The 21,765-nt window shown below is 40.8% G+C and overlaps 1 protein-coding gene across 1 annotated transcript; it reads left to right on the top strand.

The window, feature by feature from the left end:
* Positions 1–767: 767 nt before the first annotated feature.
* gabarapl2 (GABA(A) receptor-associated protein like 2) lies at positions 768–18,512 on the top strand. The gene is made up of 4 exons (XM_078210671.1): positions 768–936; positions 8,674–8,729; positions 13,346–13,518; positions 18,092–18,512. The coding sequence occupies exons 1-4, from the start codon at positions 903–905 to the stop codon at positions 18,180–18,182; spliced, it is 354 nt and encodes a 117-aa protein (XP_078066797.1). The 5' UTR covers positions 768–902; the 3' UTR covers positions 18,183–18,512.
* The last annotated feature ends 3,253 nt before the right edge of the window (positions 18,513–21,765 follow it).

The following is a 21,765-nucleotide window of genomic DNA, read 5'->3' as shown; positions in this document are numbered from 1 at the left end:
ACTCGGGTGTATCACGCCGCTACAAAGAGCATGGACTGCAGCGGTTTAAGGAGATGGCAACTGACCACCTTCTCAGGTCAACTGAATGGGTGGCACGGTGGAACAGTGGTTAGCACTGCTGCCTCACAGTGCCAGGGACCCGGCTTGGGTCACTGTTTGTGTGGAGTTTTCACGTTCTCCCCATGAATGCATGGGTTTCCTCCGGGTGCTCTAATTTCCTCCCACAGCCCAAAGATGTGCGGGTTAGGTGGATTGGCTATGCTAAATTGCTCCTTAGTGTCAGGGGGACTAGCTTGGATAAATGCATATGGTTGTGGGGATAGAGCCTGGATGGGATTGTGGTCAGTGTGGACTCGATGGGCTGAATGGCCTCCTTCTGCACTGTAGTGATTCTATGATTCTATTAGCTATGGGGCAGTTGCTAATATGTTTACCCTTCCAGCTGTGGTACATGCACACACAGTCAATCTGGAACCTAAAAGAAAGGAAACAGGGAACGTGTCAAAATATTTCTTCTTTAAAGTCACAAGTGATGCAATTTGATGGCCGAACTAATCTTTCGGAACAAACCATAGCAATATGAGGGATACTTCAAAGTTCAATAATTATTCGTATGAGACAAAAATTGAGCACTTGGAACGGTTATTCAGTCATGCAAACCAGAATCTGCGGTGTAAGATACTTCAATCGACAGGGTGTGTTGTGGCTGTCAGAAATCTCTTGGCATTCTCGCCTGAGGTTGTGTTGTTCCTCACCTCCAACCCCCCCTTCTTTCAGTCACAAATAGTTGAGTCGGACAGGACATTCCCTGCGCTTGATACAGTGCAGTGCTCTGAGAGAGTTACGTTGTAGCAGCGTTTTGTTTCTTTTTAGTAAATAGATACTTTTATAGAGCGGGCAACATGAAATGGATGTTTAAAGAAGACCATTCACTAGGTGAGAGCAGTGTCGGCGCCTCGGTTACGGGTAGCAGTGGCAATGAAGCCATTCTGCTGTAGATGTCTAAGGGCCTAGTCCTGACCTGCGCAGTTTGTCTCTCTGGCCTCCTGTTTGTTTTTCTTCAGGGTGTGTAAATTGTTGCGTCTATTTGAGTTTTTATTTAAGAATTCGAGTAATGATTAATCCGGTGTTCGAATACTGCATCGCACCTATCTCTGCTCCAGTAAACCAGTCCCACATGAAAACCTGTTTTGTACTGTAATTTCTATATTTGGATATCACAATACAGTACAGAATTTAGAGATATTAATTTCTTAGGCCAGCTTTCCTAACCATTCCCTTTTAATATCGACACCCCTCATTCTCATTGGTTTCCTCACACTTATAAGTAGCATACAGCTCCGAGAAGCGGGTCAGACATCACATCAACTTCAAACAATAATTTATATAGTGACTTTCATCACCTAAGAATGTTGCAAAAGGCTTATGAAGCATTGTTGAAATTAGTAATCGTCATATGGAGAACATATTTGCAAACAGCAGTGGGGTCCCTCAAAGTGATAAATGACAAGTTAGTTGGGTTTTGGTGGTTTTAATTAATTGGTTTTGGTAAGTATTGGCATCTACACGGGATAATTTTCTTGCTCTCGCGAATGGGATCACCTTGGATCCTTGTTTAAGCTCAATTCAAAGTTAGGGTCCTTGAGGACCCTGAGTTTCAGATTCCAAATCTGAAAATCCAAATCCTATCCATTGCCAAAATTAGAACAATATATATTTATATAGAGTTTTTAACATAAAATCTCCCAGAAGTATTATAAAACTAAATATGACACTGAGGTACATGAAGCGATATCAGGGCAGATGAACAAAAACTTGGTCAAAAAGGTAGGTTTTAAGGCATTTTTTGGCAAACCAAATAATATAAATTAAATCAGCTGAGGGACAAAGTAAAAGGGGCAGCCCCTTAAAAAGGGGGGAACTGCCCGAAGCAAAATAAACCAAAGTGTAAAAGAAAATTAAAATATCAAATCAAAATGTGATTAAAAGGGTGAATAATACACCCTAGCCCCTGCAGAGCCCAACAGGCACAGAAGGCATAGATGATGCACGCGTACTCTGCATGCTCTCTAGGGACACCTGGCCGTGAATGTAGCCGCAGTAGAGGGGCAGACAGTCAGGTCGGTCGACCCCCTTGGTTGCCCGCAGCCTGGAGCTGTTTATGGCCAGGCCCAGGAGCAGGTTCACGAGGAGGTCTACCGCCTTCCCTGCACCCCGCCCTCACCCCCCCAAACTACCAGGTGAGGTAGGTTTTAAGGAATGTCTTAGAGGAAAGAAAAGTGAAGAGGTGTAGAAAGGGTATTTGAGAGCTTGGGGCTGAGACAGCTTATAGTACAGCCACCAATGGTGGAGCAATTGAGAAAGCGGACATACGAGAAATTGGAATTAGATGAGCACAGTTATCTTAGAGGATTTTAGGGTTAAAGGTGATTACAGAGGTAGGGAGGGTCCAGGAAATGGAACAATTTGAAAGCAAAGATGAAAATTTTAAAATCTAGATGTTGCATAAGAGGTGCCAATGTAAGTCAATGAGCATAGGGGTAATAGGGGAACAGGACATGGTGCAAATTAAGACATGGGCAGCAGAGTTTTAGATGAACTCAAGTTTAGGAGTGTAGAATGTGGGAGATTGGCCAGACATCGGAATAGACAAGTCTAGGTTATTAGCCTTTTTATCATAGTAAGTTGTTGACTATAATTCATATTTCCACTTCTGCAATACCATCTATCTCTATCCTTGTCTCTATTCCACTGCCAATGAAATTCCCATCCATTTCTTTGGCAACTCCAGACTTGATTTTCTAATAATTCCCTTGCTGACTCCTAACTCTACTCCACTTCATGAGCCATATGTACGTTTTGTTCTCATGAGAAGTCATTGACTTGAATGTTAACTTTGTTTTTCTCTCCACAGATGCTGCCTGATCTACTGAATATTTAAAGCATTTTCTGTTTTTATTTCAGATTCCAACATTGATAGTATTTTGCTGTTGTCATCTCCACATTAAATTGTGCACTCATGTCCTCGCTTTCCACTGACTCCCCATCTCCCAACACATTGAATTCAAACTTCTGACATTGGTTTATAATTTTTCTAGCAGTCAATGTAATGAAGCAAGGGTGAGAGAAAACATGGCCAGTTACTCTGACCATGATCGCAAAATGCTGCAATTTACTTTTCTCATGCTGAATTTCACATTATTACTACTTTTTCTGGCAATACCCCTTCCAAACTACATAACTCCTCATCTCTTACCATCAAAGATTGACTTGCTCCCGTGTCTCTTAAAATTTTAACTTCTTTATCTACTCCTCCTGGTACACATGAGTAAACTTTACCCACACAAGTAAATTCTTTAAAGAGCTCTGGTACCTTCTTATCAATTAACTCCTCACCAGGCTGTACATTCTTTTGCACCTCTTTCGCTTCAATTGGGCTTTCCTTTACCACTTTAACAAACCCCACTGGCTTATCCTGTTTTACCACATCAGTCTTCCCAGGGCTTTTCTTAAACCACCAACACTGCGACTTTGCATGGCCTAACTTATTACAGTGAAAACATCTGAGGTATCTAATTTCTCTTTCACCTTCCTGTATTTTCTTTTTAACCTGAGGTACACTGTCTTTATTATCTCCCACAAGATCTCTTTTACCTTTACCATCTGAAGATTTCTCTTTTCCCCAGTTTCTGTCCCTCACAGGCTGAAACTAATGTCAGAAACCAAACTTTGATATTTGAACTAATTCAGAATCATCTACCATTTCTGCTGTTAACTTCGCAGTTTTAACCCTCTGCTCTTCCACATGAGTTCTCACTGCATCAGGAAGTTAATTTTTAAACTCCTCCAAAATAATCATTTCTCTAAGAGCTTTATACATCTGGTCTATTTTCAAAGCCCTTATTCACCTATCAAAATTACTCTGTTTGATCCTTTCAAATTCTATGTACATTTGACCAGGTTCTTTTAGATTTCTAAACCGTTGTCTGGAGCCTTCTGGTAGTAGTTCATATGCACCTAAGATAGATTTTTTCACTTCATAATACTTCCCAGATATCTCCTCTGATTCAAAAGACCCAGCTTTTATCAAACAAAGTTTATTTAAGAATACAGTTAACACGTAAACTAAGAATATGAGCAATAACTGTTATCAACTACAAACAAAACAACACTAATGTATAACCCTTAACAAATATATTTAAGATGTTTCAATCAAACCAATCCCATAAACAAAACCCTTCCACAGATTTAAAGCAGCAAAGATTAATGTTCACGTGATACTGGAGCTGAGTCCTTTTGATGAATGCTGCAATTATCTTGACACACTCCGAACGGCTTGAAGTCAGAACAGCTTCCCAGAACATCAGGGAGATAATCTGGTCAAGCCACCAACAGCAGATTTTCTACTGCAGAAAGGCAGTAAACCTGGCTTTCAGCTAACCAGCAGAACTTCCAAAACCCAGGGAGAGAGAGAGAGAGAGACTGCTTTCAGTCTGGTATCCACTCCCTTCTAAATTAAACAGGCAAAAACAGAAAATGAAACCTTGAATTCCCTAGGAAGGAAAAAAACTGTCCAGAACCCATGACCTTCCTCCTAACAATGCAGGGCCAAAAAATAACTCCGAGTAAGAATAAACAAACCCCATTTAAACCACTGAAGGAGCAATAAAAGGACTCCTACAGACAGCCCGGTAATAATGAGAGAACATGATTTTTACAAAACTCTTCAAGGTACGCTAACGTCACAAGATAGATAGCCTTTTGGATCCCTACTGATGTGGGGAGTGGGCAGTAAAGTGGAGTTGAGGCAGACGATCAGCGAAGATCATATTGAATTGCAGAGCAGGGCCAAGTGGTCCACTTCTGCTCCTACTACCCTTGCCCGTTACAACAATCTCCTCCACTGGTATGAACCTATAAGTGCAACTCTAGTTTCCCTTGCATCCCCACTTCCCCACTCCATCTTCGGTGGCAGAGTTTTCAAAACCTTGAATCTGGACTTTACCACACCTTCCCTAAATCTGTCTACCTTTTTTTCTCCCCACATTCAAAATTCTCCAAAAAATATTTTGATTATGCCTTCAATCGCATCTCCTAACTCTTCATCTAGAACTTGATGTCCATTTTCCTTCTGTTAAAGCCATGGATTGAGTGCTATATTGTGCTATATAAGCACAAGTTGTCATATCTTCCTGTATCACTATCAATTATTGATTGCAATTACTTATGTCAGTATCAGCATAAGGAAAACTAACTGTAATAATTTCTAGCTGTTTATTTTAACATGGTATGGTATTTATTTTTTAGAGAGAGTGCTGTTGTTGATATAGCAGGGAGAGGAATATCATGATAATGTGTTAAATGCTCATCTGCTAATAGTGCCACAGTAATTTTCAGCTAGACAACATAAAAGTGTAAAACATAAAAATAGCTCTCCATTCCACTGCCTGCCACAAAGCCTTATGGGCTTCATCAGAAGATGGCTGCCTGTGCTGCCCTCACCTTGTATCATTCGCTGTCTTCTGCTCTTAGAGACTGTACTTGTCATCCAATGAAGAAATATTCCATTGAAGCTTGCAACTAGAGATTTACAGTGTTTGAGAACTGGGAGTACTGCTTGATGCGATATTTCTTTTTATCCTTTGTCATACTATAATTATTCAACTTCTTCATTAACATGTAGATCAAAGCAGCAATATTAATGTGAGAACGGTAGCACAGTGGTTAGCACTGCTGCTTCACAGCTCCAGGGTCCCAGGTTCGATTCCCGGCTCGGGTCACTGTCTGTGTGGAGTTTGCACATTCTCCTCGTGTCTGCGTGGGTTTCCTCCGGGTGCTCCGGTTTCCTCCCACAGTCCAAAGATGTGCGGGTTAGGTTGATTGGCCAGGTTAAAAATTGCCCCTTAGAGTTTTGGGATGCATAGTTTAGAGGGATTAGCGGGTAAATATGTGGGGGTAGGGCCTGGGTGGGATTGTGGTCGGTGCAGACTCGATGGGCCGAATGGCCTCCTTCTGCACTGTAGGGTTTCTATGATTTCTATGAACATCTGAATTTAGACTTTGCCTTTCAATGAGCTGTGAATTCAAATCTTTCATAGTTAACTATAATTAATAATAGTTGACTGGTGCTTTCTCAATAGCCTGCATTAATAATTAGTTACATTTCTGAAGAAACAAGAATTTGCCCATCGCCAATTGCCCTTGAAAAGGTGATAGTGAGCTGCCTTGAACTGCTGTAGTCCATGTGGTGTAAGTTAGGTGGTAGTGGTAGATGGGGTGTTCATCAAACAGACTATTGTGTTGTTGGAACTGCACACATTCAGGCAAGTGGAAATTACTAATCCAGTAACCTTTCTATTGCACTCCCCTATCCATATCTACCCAATTCTGCATACATTTTTCAAATGGCTTCTTCCCTAAACATTTTGTTATAACTAGTTTTTGCATCCCTCACAAATGAAGTTTATTAGGACAAGAAAGGTTATCATTCATTCCAAACTCATTCTTTTCAATACGAAATCAAGCAATTTTTTAATCCTTAACTTGAAGGCCATTCTATGTTGACTGCATTTATTTCAGCAACTAAATCCAATTTATTAACTGCCGAAGTGAACAAAAGCACTCGCAATATAAAATATATAAAGATTCTGCAAAAGCTGGCTACTGTTTTTAACCAGTTGCACAATCAGTACAAGTTTAACATACACAAGGTATATTCCAAAATATGTTCACTATAGCAATAGCTTAATAATTTTGTATCATTACTTACCCAATTCATTAATTAAACTTTTGCTTTGGAAACAAATGGGCCATCTTCTCTCGGTTGCATTTTTGTTTTCTTTCAAATTAGCACCTGCACAAAATATTCATAGTACTTGACAGTAAATTATAATGTAGACACTTGTAAGAATTAAATATATTCTGATGCTTAGATACTTAAAACATAAGTACACATGTGATTAAGGTTGAGTGATTTTCAACTTGGAGCAGGTTATCAAGAATTTAAAGGTCATTGTGTTATCGGAACAGCTTGCACACATTGTTGCAGCTGTATCAGTGACTCCAAGATGTCAACATTCATTCTTTCATTCAAAGTCATGGTATAATTCATTGTGAATTTATTTGTTATTTCCAGTTTTTTGGGTTTTAAAGAAAATTTGAAGTATTAGTCCCCGGGTAAATCGCTGAGCAAATTAGATTTATTTTCTCTGGTGTTTAAGAGTAAGAGTCAATCTCATTGAAATATACAAGATTCTGAAAGGGCTTAATAAGGTGGATGCTTCTACTGGTCAGGGAACACTGTCTCAGGATAAGGGGCCGATCATTTAGGATTGAGATGAAGGGAAATTACTACATGCAAAGGGTTGCAAATTTTGGAATTCTCTGCCCCAGAAGGTTGTGAATGCTTCATCACTGAATACATTTGAGGCTGGGATAGACAAACATTTGGTGTATCATTGAATTGAGGGGTATGCGAAACAGGCAGGGAAGTGATGTTGAAGCTCAAGATCGGCCATGATCGTGTTGAATGGCAGAGCAGGCTTGCCGGGCCATAATTCCCTTTCTATTGATTTGGAGTTTTTATGGAGAACAAGAAAATTATCACTATTACTTTTTTTATCTAAAATATATTCTTATTCATCTATCTTCGCTTAAGACCTCATGAAAGAGAGAAATTATCTCAACATTTTCTTGTGTCTATGTACAGTTTGAGCAAATATTCCCCACCTCTCCGCCCTGTGCACTTAAGAAAGCCAGTAAACAAATCATCACAAGACCTTCAGTGATGACTGTACTCAGTATATTTATGCCACATGAACAGGAAAATCCCAGGTTTAACTGTTGACTTGGTTGCTGTTAGGAAAGAAGTAGGAATGATTACGGCACTCTTTCAGTTACTGTTGGGTTGTCTTGGAAGACATTGGTCTTTCTCTAACAAGAGATCTTGCTGCAGGCAAAGATCTTTCCTTAAAAGTACTTTTATTTACATAACTAACAATATACAAGATACAGAACATCACGACAGTGTGACTGCATCTCTCTTAGGTTCTTATTACTCATCTGAGTGGCATCATTATGACATACTTCCTAATGCACATGCTCAGTAGTTATTATAGTATTAGATTTAACCCTTTACGTCTCCCTTAAGTCTTTGTCCCTACATTATGATATAGACATCCTCTTACACCCTTGGATTAGGGGAGTGAATATTGGTCTGGCTTCCCACTATTGATCAATATTAAATAACAGAATCCTCACAGTGCAGAAGGAGGCCATTTGGCCCATCAAGTCTCCACCGACTCTCCAACAGAGCATCTTATCTACCTCCGTAACCCCACACGTTTACCCCGCTGACCTACACACCTTGGGACACTAAGGAGCAATTTAACATGGCAAATCCACCTAACCTGCACATGGTTACATGGGTGTCAGGTGAGGACAGGGCATGGATTAGATGTGACTGATGGAAAGATAGCATGCTGAAGGTCACACATGAATAATTGTCCCATGAGCAAGGCACTGGAGGTCAACTGCAGTATGCGGAACCTTAATCTGTGCAAAAGAATCAACAATATTAAGCCAGGGGTAAGAAAATGTGAGGAAAAAATGTACATTGTTAGGTAAATGTGTATGAGAAATTTCTTACTATTCATACTGACCTTTACTTTACAGAACACAGGTGTGTTGAATCTGCCAAAATCAGAGCTAAATATCCAGACAGAGTACCAGTGAGTATCATTTCAGTAAAATGGTTTAAGAATTATTTTTGCATTGTGCTTTGACAAAAAAGAGGAATTATTTTAACTTCTTACAATAACTCTTTCAAACTTAACATTCAAAGATACAGGTCCTCCTGTGTTTTGTCCACTTGATAAGATCATGATCAAAGCTGCAAACAACTTCAAAACAGTGACAAGAATCAATAATAGTTTCTAAAAGGAAAGCAGATAAATATTAGAAAATAAAACATTTAAAGTTACATAGAACAGCAGAATGGTGCAGTTATGGTGGATTCAATGGCCTACTTCAATTAAATCTGTGTAAAATTATTGAATTTTACCAAAGTCACTTAATTGAAGCAAAAATATTTAAACTGGCATTTCTTTAGATTGAACTTTACTGTAAACGATTGTGATTTTTTTAAAGGTTTAGATTGGTAGAATTTAAAGAGCAGAAGGTTGGGTTTACAACAAGCAGGCAATGACAGTGTATGTACCTGGATCTGGGCTAAGACTTTGTGACAGGTATGGATTAAGTTAGCTCCTGAAGGGCAATGTTATAAATGGTTACACCAGAAAGAAATAATTGCAGTGTTCTTCATAGATCTGGGTTACCAGCAACATTGATTGATGAAGCAAAATACTTTTCCTTTAACCTATATATTTTGTAATATTATCTGATTCGATTTATTATTCTCACATGTATCAGTATACAGTGAAAAGTATTGTTTCTTGCACACTATACAGACAAAGCATACTGTACACAGGGAAGGAAAGGAGAGAATGTAGTGTTACGGTCATAGCTAGGCTATAGAGAAAGATCAACTTAGTGCGAGGTAGATCCATTCAAAAGTACGATGGCAGCAGGGAAGAAGCTGTTCTTGAGTCGGTTGGTACGAGGCTAATAGGCTGGAGGAAGTAGATGTTCGGAGGGAGGATGTACTAGCAGTTTTGAGTAAACTGAAGGTCGATAAGTCCCCTGGACCTGATGAAATATACCCTAGGATTCTTTGGGAGGCAAGGAATGAGATTGCAGAGCCTTTGGCTTTGATCTTTGGGTCCTCGCTGTCCACGGGGATGGTGCCAGAGGACTGGAGAGTGGCGAATGTTGTTCCTCTGTTTAAGAAAGGGAATAGAAATGACCCTGGTAGTTATAGGCCAGTTAGTCTTACTTCGGTGGTTGATAAATTGATGGAAAAGGTCCTTAGGGATGGGATTTACGACCATTTAGAAAGATGCGGATTAATCCGGGAGAGTCAGCACGGATTCGTGAAGGGCAAGTCGTGCCTCACAAATTTGATTGAATTTTTTGAGGAGGTAACTAAGTGTGTTGATGAAGGTAGGGCAGTTGATGTCATATACATGGATTTTAGTAAGGCGTTTGATAAGGTCCCCCATGGTCGGCTTATGATGAAAGTAAGGAGGTGTGGGATAGAGGGCAAGTTGGCCTATTGGATAGGTAACTGGCTATCTGATCGAAGACAGAGGGTGGTGGTGGATGGAAAATTTTCGGACTGGAGGCAGGTTGCTAGTGCCACAGGGATCAGTGCTTGGTCCTCTGCTATTTGTGACTTTTATTAATGACTTAGAGGAGGGGGCTGAAGGGTGGATCAGTAAATTTGCTGATGACACCAAGATTGGTGGAGTAGTGAATGAGGTGGAGGGCTGTTGTCGACTGCAAAGAGACATAGATAGGATGCAAAGCTGGGCTGAAAAATGGCAAATGGAGTTTAACCCTGATAAATGTGAGGTGATTCATTTTGGTAGGACAAATTTAAATGTGGATTACAGGGTCAAAGGTAGGGTTCTGAAGACTGTGGAGGAACAGAGAGATCTTGGGGTCCATATCCACAGATCTCTGAAGGTTGCCACTCAAGTGGATAGAGCTGTGAAGAAGGCCTATAGTGTGTTAGCTTTTATTAACAGGGGGTTGGAGTTTAAGAGCTGTGGGGTTATGCTGCAACTGTACAGGACCTTGGTGAGACCACATTTGGAATATTGTGTGCAGTTCTGGTCACCTCACTATAAGAAGGATGTGGAAGTGCTGGAAAGAGTGCAAAGGAGATTTACCAGGATGCTGCCTGGTTTGGAGGGTAGGTCTTATGAGGAAAGGTTGAGAGAGCTAGGGCTGTTCTCTCTGGAGCGGAGGAGGTTGAGGGGTGACTTAATAGAGGTTTATAAATTGATGAAGGGGATAGATAGAGTGAACGTTCAAAGACTATTTCCTCGGGTGGATGGAGCTATTACAAGGGGGCATAACTATAGGGTTCATGGTGCGAGATATAGGAAGGATGTCCGAGGTAGGTTCTTTACTCAGAGAGTGGTTGGGGTGTGGAATGGACTGCCTGCAGTGATAGTGTGGAGTCAGACACTTTAGGAACATTTAAGCGGTTATTGGATAGGCACATGGAGCACACCAGGATGATAGGGAGTGGGATAGCTTGATCTTGGTTTCAGATAAAGCTCGGCACAACATCATGGGCCGAAGGGCCTGTTCTGTGCTGTACTGTTCTATGTTCTATGTTCCATGTGACCTCAGACTTTTGTATCTTTTTCCCAACGGAAGAAGGTGGAAGAGAGTATGTCCGGGGTGCTTTTCCGAGGCAGCAGGAAGTGTAGACAGAGTCGATGGATGGGAGGCTGGTTTACATGATGGACTGGGCTCCATTCATGACCCTTTGTAGTTTCCTGCGGTCTTGGGCAGAGCAGGAGCCATACCAAGCTGCGATACAACTAGAAATAATGCTTTCTATGGTGCGTCTGTAAAGTTGGTGAGAGTTGTAGGGGGTGGGGAGGGGGGTGGGGGTGGGGAGGGGGGGTGGTGCAGGACAGGTCGTTGGTGGTCTGGGCATCTAAAAACATGAAGCTCTCGACCATTGTGCACTAACTAACATGATGTGGAGATGCCGGCGTTGGACTGGGGTAAGCACAGTAAGAAGTCTCACAACACCAGGTTAAAGTCCAACAGGTTTATTTGGTAGCAAATACCATAAGCTTTCGGAGCGCTGCCCCTTCGTCAGATGGAGTGGAAATCTGTTCTCCAACAGTGCACAGAGACACAGAAATCAAGTTACAGAATACTAATTAGAATGCAAATCTCTACAGCCAGCCAGGTCTTAAAGGTACAGGTAATGTGGGTAGAGGGAACATTAAACACAGGTTAAAATACACATCTCTTTAACCTGTGTTTAATGTTCCCTCCACCCACATTACCTGTACCTTTAAGACCTGGCTGGCTGTAGAGATTTGCATTCTAATTAGTATTCTGTAACTTGATTTCTGTGTCTCTGTGCACTGTTGGAGAACAGATTTCCACTCCATCTGACGAAGGGGCAGCGCTCCGAAAGCTTATGGTATTTGCTACCAAATTATCCTGTTGGACTTTAACCTGGTGTTGTGAGACTTCTTACTGCACTAACTAACAAACAGGGCATTTATATGCAGACATATAGGACCTTTGTTATTGACAGAAAATATGAATGTACGTACATTTTGGCAGAATGATTACATTACTTTGTTTTATTAAGCAAACTTACTCAAGTTTACCTTTTTAAAATTTTATGATTTTTTTAATACGTGTACATCATTTTAACAGTAAAGACCTTTCTGGAGTACATTTGTGATCATTCAGTACCTGCCCAACATTTGCCCCAAATAAAAATAGAAAAAGCTGGAAACACTGAACAGATTAGGCAACATCTGTGAAGAGAGGAAGGTAGGGCTAACAATCCAAGCAAAAAGAAAAACCCTGTTTTGTCCCAGGTTGCATTATAGTTCTTTAAATGAGATAGTTACAGCAATGTTTATGGAGTTTTTCTCCAAGTGCCTGAAATCACCTATTTGATTTGATTTATTATTGTCACATGTATTAACATACAGTGAAAAGTATTGTTTCTTGCGCGCTATACAGACAAAATATACCGTTCATAGAGAAACGAGGGATTGCAGAATGTAGTGTTACAGTCATAGCTAGGGTGTAGAGAAAGATCAACTTAATGCAAGGTAAGTCCATTCAAAAGTCTGACAGCAGCAGGAAGAAACTGTTCTTGAGTTGGTTGGTAAGTGACCTCAGACTTTTGTATCTTTTTCCCGAAGGAAGAAGGTAGAAGAGAGAATGTCTGGGGTGCGTGGAGTCCTTAATTATGCTGGCTGCTTTGTCGAGGCAGCGGGAAGCATAGACAGAGTCAATGTATGGGAGGCTGGTTTGCGTGATGGGTTGGGCAACATTCACGACCTTTTGTAGTTCCTTGCTGTCTTGGGCAGAGCAGGAGCCATTCCAGGCTGTGATACAACCAGAAAGAATGCTTTCTATGATGCATCTGTAAAAGTTGGTGAGAGTCGTAGCTGACATGCCAAATTTCCTTAATCTTCTGAGAAAGTAGAGGCGTTGGTGGGCTTTCTTAACTATAGTGTCGGCATTTTGCAAGATCAGAAACAGTAAGGTAAATGCAGTCCCTTGTAGTGTACCTGCCATACAACGTGATAGTCCGTGTTAGTGACATGTTTGTTGCCTATTTAATACATTCATAAATAGGAAGTACCTGCAAAATATTTATAAGTTTTATTGAAAATCTATTCACAATGTCAAAATAAGTTTACTTATGATTGTTTTGTGGTTCCAAAAGGTGATAGTGGAGAAGGTATCTGGCTCACAGATCGTGGATATAGACAAAAGAAAGTATCTGGTGCCCTCTGATATCACAGTGGCACAGTTCATGTGGATTATTAGGAAACGGATCCAGCTGCCATCTGAGAAAGCCATCTTCCTTTTTGTAGATAAAACAGTCCCTCAATCCAGGTCAGTGGTTTCATGACTTGCAATTGGCTTATTTAACTAAGATTTTGAGATAAATCTGTATTAATGCTGTAAATGAAAATCTTTATATGCAATGAAGTAAATATTAAAATAACTTTTTTTTATTCATTGAAGTAAGAAGTTGAATATTTAAAATGGGATTATTCTTCGTATAAAGCAGATGTCTTCAATTTTTATTTACCTTTTGATTCATGGAACTAGATGTTATGTACCTGACTCTTGAATGTGATTTTATCTGTAATATTATTATGGCATTTAAACACTGTAATGAGTACAATTAATGGAATAAAAAGGCTACTTAACAACCGTAGGAAGTCCCAATTACTTTCATAATTTCTTTGGGATTTGTCACCCAAGCCATTTAACATAATTGGTATTCTACTTTTATCCATCATATATCCTCTACATTTGGTGATGTCCTTTCTGAGTTCAGTGTATCTTTTTATGCAGTGTGCATACAATCTGTATTTTCATTGCAAATGTAAAATGGATTTGTTCAGAAAATCTTTGCGAGAGCATAGTATATTTTCTATACTGGGTAGGCTTGATGTCCTGATCTACTAGTCTGAGAGCCCCGTATTCATTACTGAAAAAAAGAGACATGTTGCGAAAGCTCTTTGTCTTGCACTCAATTGCAGGAATGTCAAATTTCAAGTGATCACAACAATTTTTATACTACAGCGAGAAAGGGCGCTGATTGGTTGGCAAGTCCACTCTGGCCGAGGTATTACCATGGAGAAAGCAACAGGGAACTATAGGCCCGCAAGCGCCTGGGTAATTTAGAAAATGCACACACTTGAACATATTCCTTTTGTTTGCAGAAAGTTAGTCCCTGCTTATCAATGTATGCCACTTGTAGCAAACATGAATGAGCCATGTTATGAGCTTGACTGATTCTCTTAACAGTGTTGTTAGTGTAGCGAATAGGATTGCTCAGCAAGTGTTCCTCAATTGCAGAATCAATAGAGCCAGTCAGAGCCTGGTTATCTCCCACATTTGCTGATTGTGATCCTAACAACAGCAAATTTGGAAGAGAAATGATCTGATTGGTGAAACAATTCTTTGAAAAATGTTCAAATTCATTTGCTAACATTTTGAACATGAGGTCTACAAACAAACAGAATATGTTCAAGCGTTGTGCCTTTTCTGAATTACCCAGGAGCTTGGGAGCCTATAGTTCCCTGTTGCTTTCTCAGTAGCAAATCTTTTGTCTATTTCAAATAACTGAAGGAATATGCTGTTTGATTCAATTAGCCAGTCACTGGGATGTACTGGCATCACACTGGCGCTGAAGCTCAGTGCTTCATGCCAAACCCCCCCCCCCCCCCACCAGACTACCCCCTGTTCTTGCCAATCTGCAATGGCTTCCTGTTACCTGACCCTGGTATTTCTCTATCCGATCTCTACAAATACCCCCAGTTTTTTTTCCCCTCCCAAGTATTCAATTCCTCTTATTTTAACCTTCCGGACATCCGTATCTCCCTTTACCCCACAGCTGATGGCAAAACTTTGCATGTCCCCTGCTCCTTTTAAAAGAAAACCTCATAACCATGACCAAGTTCCTTCAAACATCTCTTACCTTTGCTTGAAGTATGTTTTACCTAATTTTTTTAATTTCAAATATATACTTTATTCATAAATACTCTGAAATAAACCATTGCAGAAACGACATTTCCAATAATTACAAACAGTGCCAAAAACAGCCATATTTACAATACTTTACGGTGCTCTGTTCCAATACATTACATTTTGCAAAGCACCTTGGAATGTTTGTTTATATTAAAGGAACTATATTGTTTAATTCAGGCATAGCCCTGCAGGCCACTACCCGGTCCACCCGGCCTCGCTATCCGGTCCGCGGACCCAGTGTTCAAAATGTTAGTAAATGAATTTGAACACTTTTCAAAGAATTGTTTCTCCAATCAGGTCATCTCGTTTCCACATTTGCTGTTGTTAGGATAACTAGTGATCCTAATCAGCAGCAAATGTGGGAGAGGACAAGGCTCTGATTGGAGGAACAGCTTTCTTCATTCGGAGACCCAGAAATCTGGCTCGACAGCAGTGGTGAGTTTGCTTGGGAGAGAGGTTTCCATAATCGGGAGGAAGAGTAAAGGTGTGGGGAAGGTGGCTGCAGGGAGGAGACAGAGTGGCTGCCAAACCGTGGGCGGGGAAGGGAGTGACAATCAGGCACGAAGAGGATACTGTCTGCTCTGGGGAGGGAGGGAGGGGGGGGGGGGGGAGAAACTGAGGGCTGGTTTGTGTGTGTGTGCGAGAAAGAGGGGGTGTGCGTGTGAGAGACAGTGCAAAATACACTCATCAGCCCTGAAATGAAAGACATTTGAAATGTGGACCTTTGCATGAAAAGGTTGGATTAGCCTGCTTAATTAATTGACACAGTAAGAAGTTTAACAACACCAGGTTAAGTCCAACAGGTTTATTTGGTAGCAAAAGCCACACAAGCTTTCGGAGCTCTTAGCCCCTTCTTCAGGTGAGTGGGAATTCTGTTCACAAACAGAGCTTATAAAGACACAGACTCAATTTACATGAATAATGGTTGGAATGCGAATACTTACAACTAATCAAATCTTTAAGAAACAAAACAATGGGAGTGGAGAGAGCATCAAGACAGGCTAAAAAGATGTGTATTGTCTCCAGACAATTGTCTTGTCTCTTGTCTGGAGACATAAGAACATAAGAACATAAGAAATAGGAGCAGGAGTAGGCCATCTAGCCCCTCGAGCCTGCCCCGCCATTCAATAAGATCATGGCTGATCTGACGTGGATCAGTACCACTTACCCGCCTGATCCCCATAACCCTTAATTCCCTTACCGATCAGGAATCCATCCATCTGCGCTTTAAACATATTCAGCGAGGTAGCCTCCACCACCTCAGTGGGCAGAGAATTCCAGAGATTCACCACCCTCTGGGAGAAGAAGTTCCTCCTCAACTCTGTCTTAAACCGACCCCCCTTTATTTTGAGGCTGTGTCCTCTAGTTTTAACTTCCTTACTAAGTGGAAAGAATCTCTCCGCCTCCACCCTATCCAGCCCCCGCATTATCTTATAAGTCTCCATAAGATCCCCCCTCATCCTTCTAAACTCCAACGAGTACAAACCCAATCTCCTCAGCCTCTCCTCATAATCCAAACCCCTCATCTCCGGTATCAACCTGGTGAACCTTCTCTGCACTCCCTCCAATGCCAATATATCCTTCCTCATATAAGGGGACCAATACTGCACACAGTATTCCAGCTGCGGCCTCACCAATGCCCTGTACAGGTGCATCAAGACATCCCTGCTTTTATATTCTATCCCCTTCGCAATATAGGCCAACATCCCATTTGCCTTCTTGATCACCTGTTGTACCTGCAGACTGGGCTTTTGCGTCTCATGCACAAGGACCCCCAGGTCCCTTTGCACGGTAGCATGTTTTAATTTGTTTCCATTGAGATAGTAATCCCATTTGTTATTATTTCCTCCAAAGTGTATAACCTCGCATTTCTCAACGTTATACTCCATTTGCCATATCCTCGCCCACTCACTCAGCCTGTCCAAATCTCTCTGCAGATCTTCTCCGTCCTCCACACGATTCACTTTTCCACTTATCTTTGTGTCGTCTGCAAACTTCGTTACCCTACACTCCGTCCCCTCCTCCAGATCATCTATATAAATGGTAAATAGTTGCGGCCCGAGTACCGATCCCTGCGGCACGCCACTAGTTACCTTCCTCCAACCGGAAAAACACCCATTTATTCCGACTCTTTGCTTCCTGTCGGATAGCCAGTCCCCAATCCACTTTAACACACTACCCCCAACTCCGTGTGCCCTAATCTTCTTCAGTAGCCTTTTATGGGGCACCTTATCAAACGCCTTTTGGAAATCCAAAAACACCGCATCCACCGGTTCTCCTCCATCAACCGCCCTAGTCACATCTTCATAAAAATCCAACATGTTCGTCAAGCACGACTTTCCCCTCATGAATCCATGCTGCGTCTGATTGATCGAACCATTTCTATCCAGATGCCCTGCTATTTCCTCTTTAATAATGGATTCCAGCATTTTCCCTACTACAGACGTTAAGCTGACCGGCCTATAGTTACCCGCCTTTTGTCTCCTTCCTTTTTTAAACAGCGGCGTAACATTAGCCGTTTTCCAATCAACCGACAATACACATCTTTTTAGCCTGTCTTGATGCTCTCTCCACTCCCATTGTTTTGTTTCTTAAAGACTTGATTAGTTGTAAGTATTCGCATTCCAACCATTATTCATGTAAATTGAGTCTGTGTCTTTATAAGCTCTGTTTGTGAACAGAATTCCCACTCACCTGAAGAAGGGGCTAAGAGCTCCGAAAGCTTGTGTGGCTTTTGCTACCAAATAAACCTGTTGGACTTTAACCTGGTGTTGTTAAACTTCTTACTGTGTTTACCCCAGTCCAACGCCGGCATCTCCACATCATAATTAATTGACCACATTATAGTTCTGCAGCTCTATCACCTTCAAAACTGTTAAAAGTACATTGCTTTATTATGATGCTCATTGTTTGTTTCTCTTTCTAGTTTGACCATGGGCCAACTGTATGAGAAGGAAAAAGATGAAGATGGATTTTTGTATGTGGCTTATAGTGGAGAAAACACATTTGGTTTCTAAATATCTGTGCTTTAGCTCGCAGCCACAGTTAATGCTCACCAGTGGAAAGCCTACTTGTACTGTAGATACACTCTCTTTTTGGAATATGATCTTGTGCTGAACATTAATCATAATGAATGCATTTATTACTTGTCTCAAACTATATTCACTTTATTGTATTTAAATTAATATATAAACAGATTTGTTTTCTTTGTTGCAGTTAAGTATTGTGACATGCCTGCTGTTTTCGATTTTTAATTAGTTTAGATCCCTATTTAAGAAAAGTTGTGTAAATATTGAATGATAAGGTGGCTGGAACAACCTAAACAACAATAAAAGACGTCAGAATTTAGAATTGTGTTTTTTGTTAAATTATGGTCTTAGTAATAGATTTTTTTTATTATCTCGGCCTTTTGGCTAAGATGCAAATGAGATCAAGCCTTGGAGGAGGAAACCTCCCCCTTCTCCAATCAGCTTGGCTCATGTAGATCAGGCCCAAGACAGGTGTGAAGGTCCTGTCTTGTCAGCCTGGATCGGAAATGTCTCAACTTGTTGAGACTCTGAATTGGACTTGATTTGATTGAATTGGAATAAAAATACAAAAAAAAATAGATTTTTTTTATTTTGCACATTAAAGTAATATGATAAATGTCAAAAATATCTTCAAGACAGAGGAAATCTGCGTTGTATCTTAAAGTAAGTTTTATTTATTAGTCACAAGTAAGGCTTACATTAACACTACAGTGAAGTTACTGTGAAATTCCCCTAGTCGCCACAGTCCGGCGCCTGTTCAGGTCAATGCACCTAACCAGCACTTCTTTCAGAATGTGGGAGGAAACCAGAGCACCCGGAGGAAACCCACGCAGACACGGGGAGAATGTGCAAACTCCACACAGACAATGACCCAAGCCGGAAATCGAACCTGGATCCTTGGCGCTGTGAAGCGGCAGTGCTAACCACTGTGCTACCATGCCACTCCACAGTAAACACACAGTAATGATTACGCAATAATGCTACGATAGAATACAAGAGTAAGAATACTTGGTAATAGAAGGGAGATTGAATTCCGCAGGATTAACACATTGGGCAGTATTTTACTGTCTCACCTGAGATGGGAATCATAGCGGGCGGGACACAGACTATGCAAAGGTCCGTTGACCTCAGGTGGGATTTTCCAGTCTAGGAGCGAGCGCAGCTGAAAATCCCACCCATTGTTCCTTCATTCAGGTTCATATCTAGTTCAGATTCATTCCATGGAAATCTCTTGTCTTAGTTGACTGTTGTAGGCTTTTTATATCGAGAGTATTTTAATTTAACTCAATTCTTAATTACGCAGTTACCTGACTTCTAATTAACCCAACAAAATCCAATAAATGTATTTGGTTCAAACAAGACACAACCATTAGGCAAAGATGGAAGTGGAGTTAGAATGAGATGGAGATCAGCCATGATCATATAGAATGGTGGAGCGGGCTTGAAGGAAAGAAAGTATACTTAACACAAAGCTAAACGTTATAGCTTCAACATGTGATCAGGTCGCTAAATATTAAGGTTGTCCCCCAGTTCCTTCATTGACAGCAATGCTTTCAAATTCTGCCTTGGCAGCAGCTAGAATGGTGCTAGCTAGCAAAGATACCATTAAAATCTTCACTAAATTATAATCTCAGACCAAGTCCGTGTAACTTTCTGATTGGTGATTTAACTATTGGTTTGTTTTAATTGGAGTTCCACCTTTTGTCTTTTCAAAAGGGCAATGTTTCTTTTGCAATGTCCTTCCTTATCTGACTTTGCACAATTCTCTATTGTCTGTTTTGGGTGAGGCTTATGCTGAATTCAGAACAAAAGATTTTATTTGAATCTCATCCAAAGCAGAATCTTAAAGGAGCTTTTTAATATTGTTTGAACTTCCAAGTTTTAAAATCCAGCCTTAGCAAAACTACTTTCCTAATTACTATTTCTTCAATTGCAACTGAATTAAGTTTTACTGTTTGGTCAATCATTTGTTTCTGGGCTGGATCCCAATAATGCAATAACCCTTAATACGTGAGCGATTATAAAATCATAAGATGGCTTCTTTAGCACAAAATGGCGTTTTGACCTTGTTAGCCTATCATAATGAATACAACATGAAATTAATCTAAAAAATGGTCAAGTTACACCAAGACCTACTACTCAGGCTTACTTACAGTGTAACTATATTAAGTGAAATGCGTCTGACTAGTGTGATTTCAGTTTATAGTGGGTACAGACCGAGAACACACAACTACCCCAGTTCAGCAGAAATGGGCAGCTTTGCTCAGAATGGGTTTAGGGATGGCTGGTGTGAAAAATGGAAAAATAACACCAATGCAATAAGGGGTACTGGCCTGAGATTAAAGACTATTGTTGTGGCAGAGTAAATAGATTATTTCTCTACACCTGGTCATGTTGTACCTGACTTGGAAATACGGAGTACTGACACGAAAGGCACAGATCTTGTTGGGGAGGGAAGAATTGGGTTTGGTCCAAATGCTGTAGAACTTTAACTATATGGTGTACACGTGATGTCAGTCCTTGGTTACCTGCCCAGAAGCCAGTAAGTCTGATTGATAGGCTTGGCTTCCAGTCAAATGGAGAACAGATTAATGGAGGCCGCAGGACAAGGTAGTTCTGCTTGCTGGTGGTGTGGGAGGGTCTAGCCTGGGCAAGTGGATTTTGATCTGGGGAAGGAGGGTTGAATGAGGGTGGGGGGGGGAGCAGAGGATAGGAGGAAAATCTCAGCAGAAGGGCAGGGGTTCTACCGATCAAGGATGCGTCAGTGGGGAGGAATGGGAATCCCAGGGGCTGATCAGAGGCCTGGGAAGGGGGTCCAAAACCTGAAGGTGGATGAAAGGTCAATGACCTTGTGGGAGGGAGGTTGAGGAGACAGATGTGGAGTTTACCCAGGCAGACACATGGAATCGAGCAAACAGGTGTATAGGTACTCATCTCCTGGTTCCAGAAGCTCTCACCTGAGTTAGCTGCCAGGTTTCCCAAAACTGGAATAGTTAAAATAAAGAGTTAAATTTGAAAAGTTCAATAGCAGTGAGACCCTCAGGCTCATTATCATAGGTGGTCACCTGCCCACCTTCCCATCTCTATTAAAGCCAGAAATGAGCAGGATGAAAGCTTTAACTCCCAATTGGCCCAAACTCAGTCTTCTTGTAGTTAAAATTTTCCGATAAATGATGACTATGGGCAAGGCAAACCATTCCCCATTATAATGAAAACAATCATTTGCCAAAATACTTAAACAAATTGTTAAAATATTTATTTACAAAAAATTAAAATATTCCGACATAATCCTGAAAATACTGCAAACTCTAGATCAGCAAATTACTAAAGCAAAATGTTGTGGAAATTGGAAATGAAAACAAAATACTGACTGTAAACTATCACAAACCTTGTCAGATCTGGATGAGTAGAAATGTTGGTAAGACCAAATACTGGAAAGACCAAAGCCATTCTCTTCAGTGTCCATCAGAAATTGTATTCCGTAGCTACTGACTGCGACCCTCTTCTGTTTGAGACCGAACCAGAATTTTTGCAATCTTAGTATCCCATTTGACCCTGAGATGAGTTTCCA

This window comes from Mustelus asterias, chromosome 4 (assembly GCF_964213995.1).
Source record: "Mustelus asterias chromosome 4, sMusAst1.hap1.1, whole genome shotgun sequence".
In the NCBI taxonomy this organism is placed as follows: Eukaryota; Metazoa; Chordata; class Chondrichthyes; order Carcharhiniformes; family Triakidae; genus Mustelus; species Mustelus asterias.
This window is presented reverse-complemented; position numbering and strand designations above follow the sequence as displayed.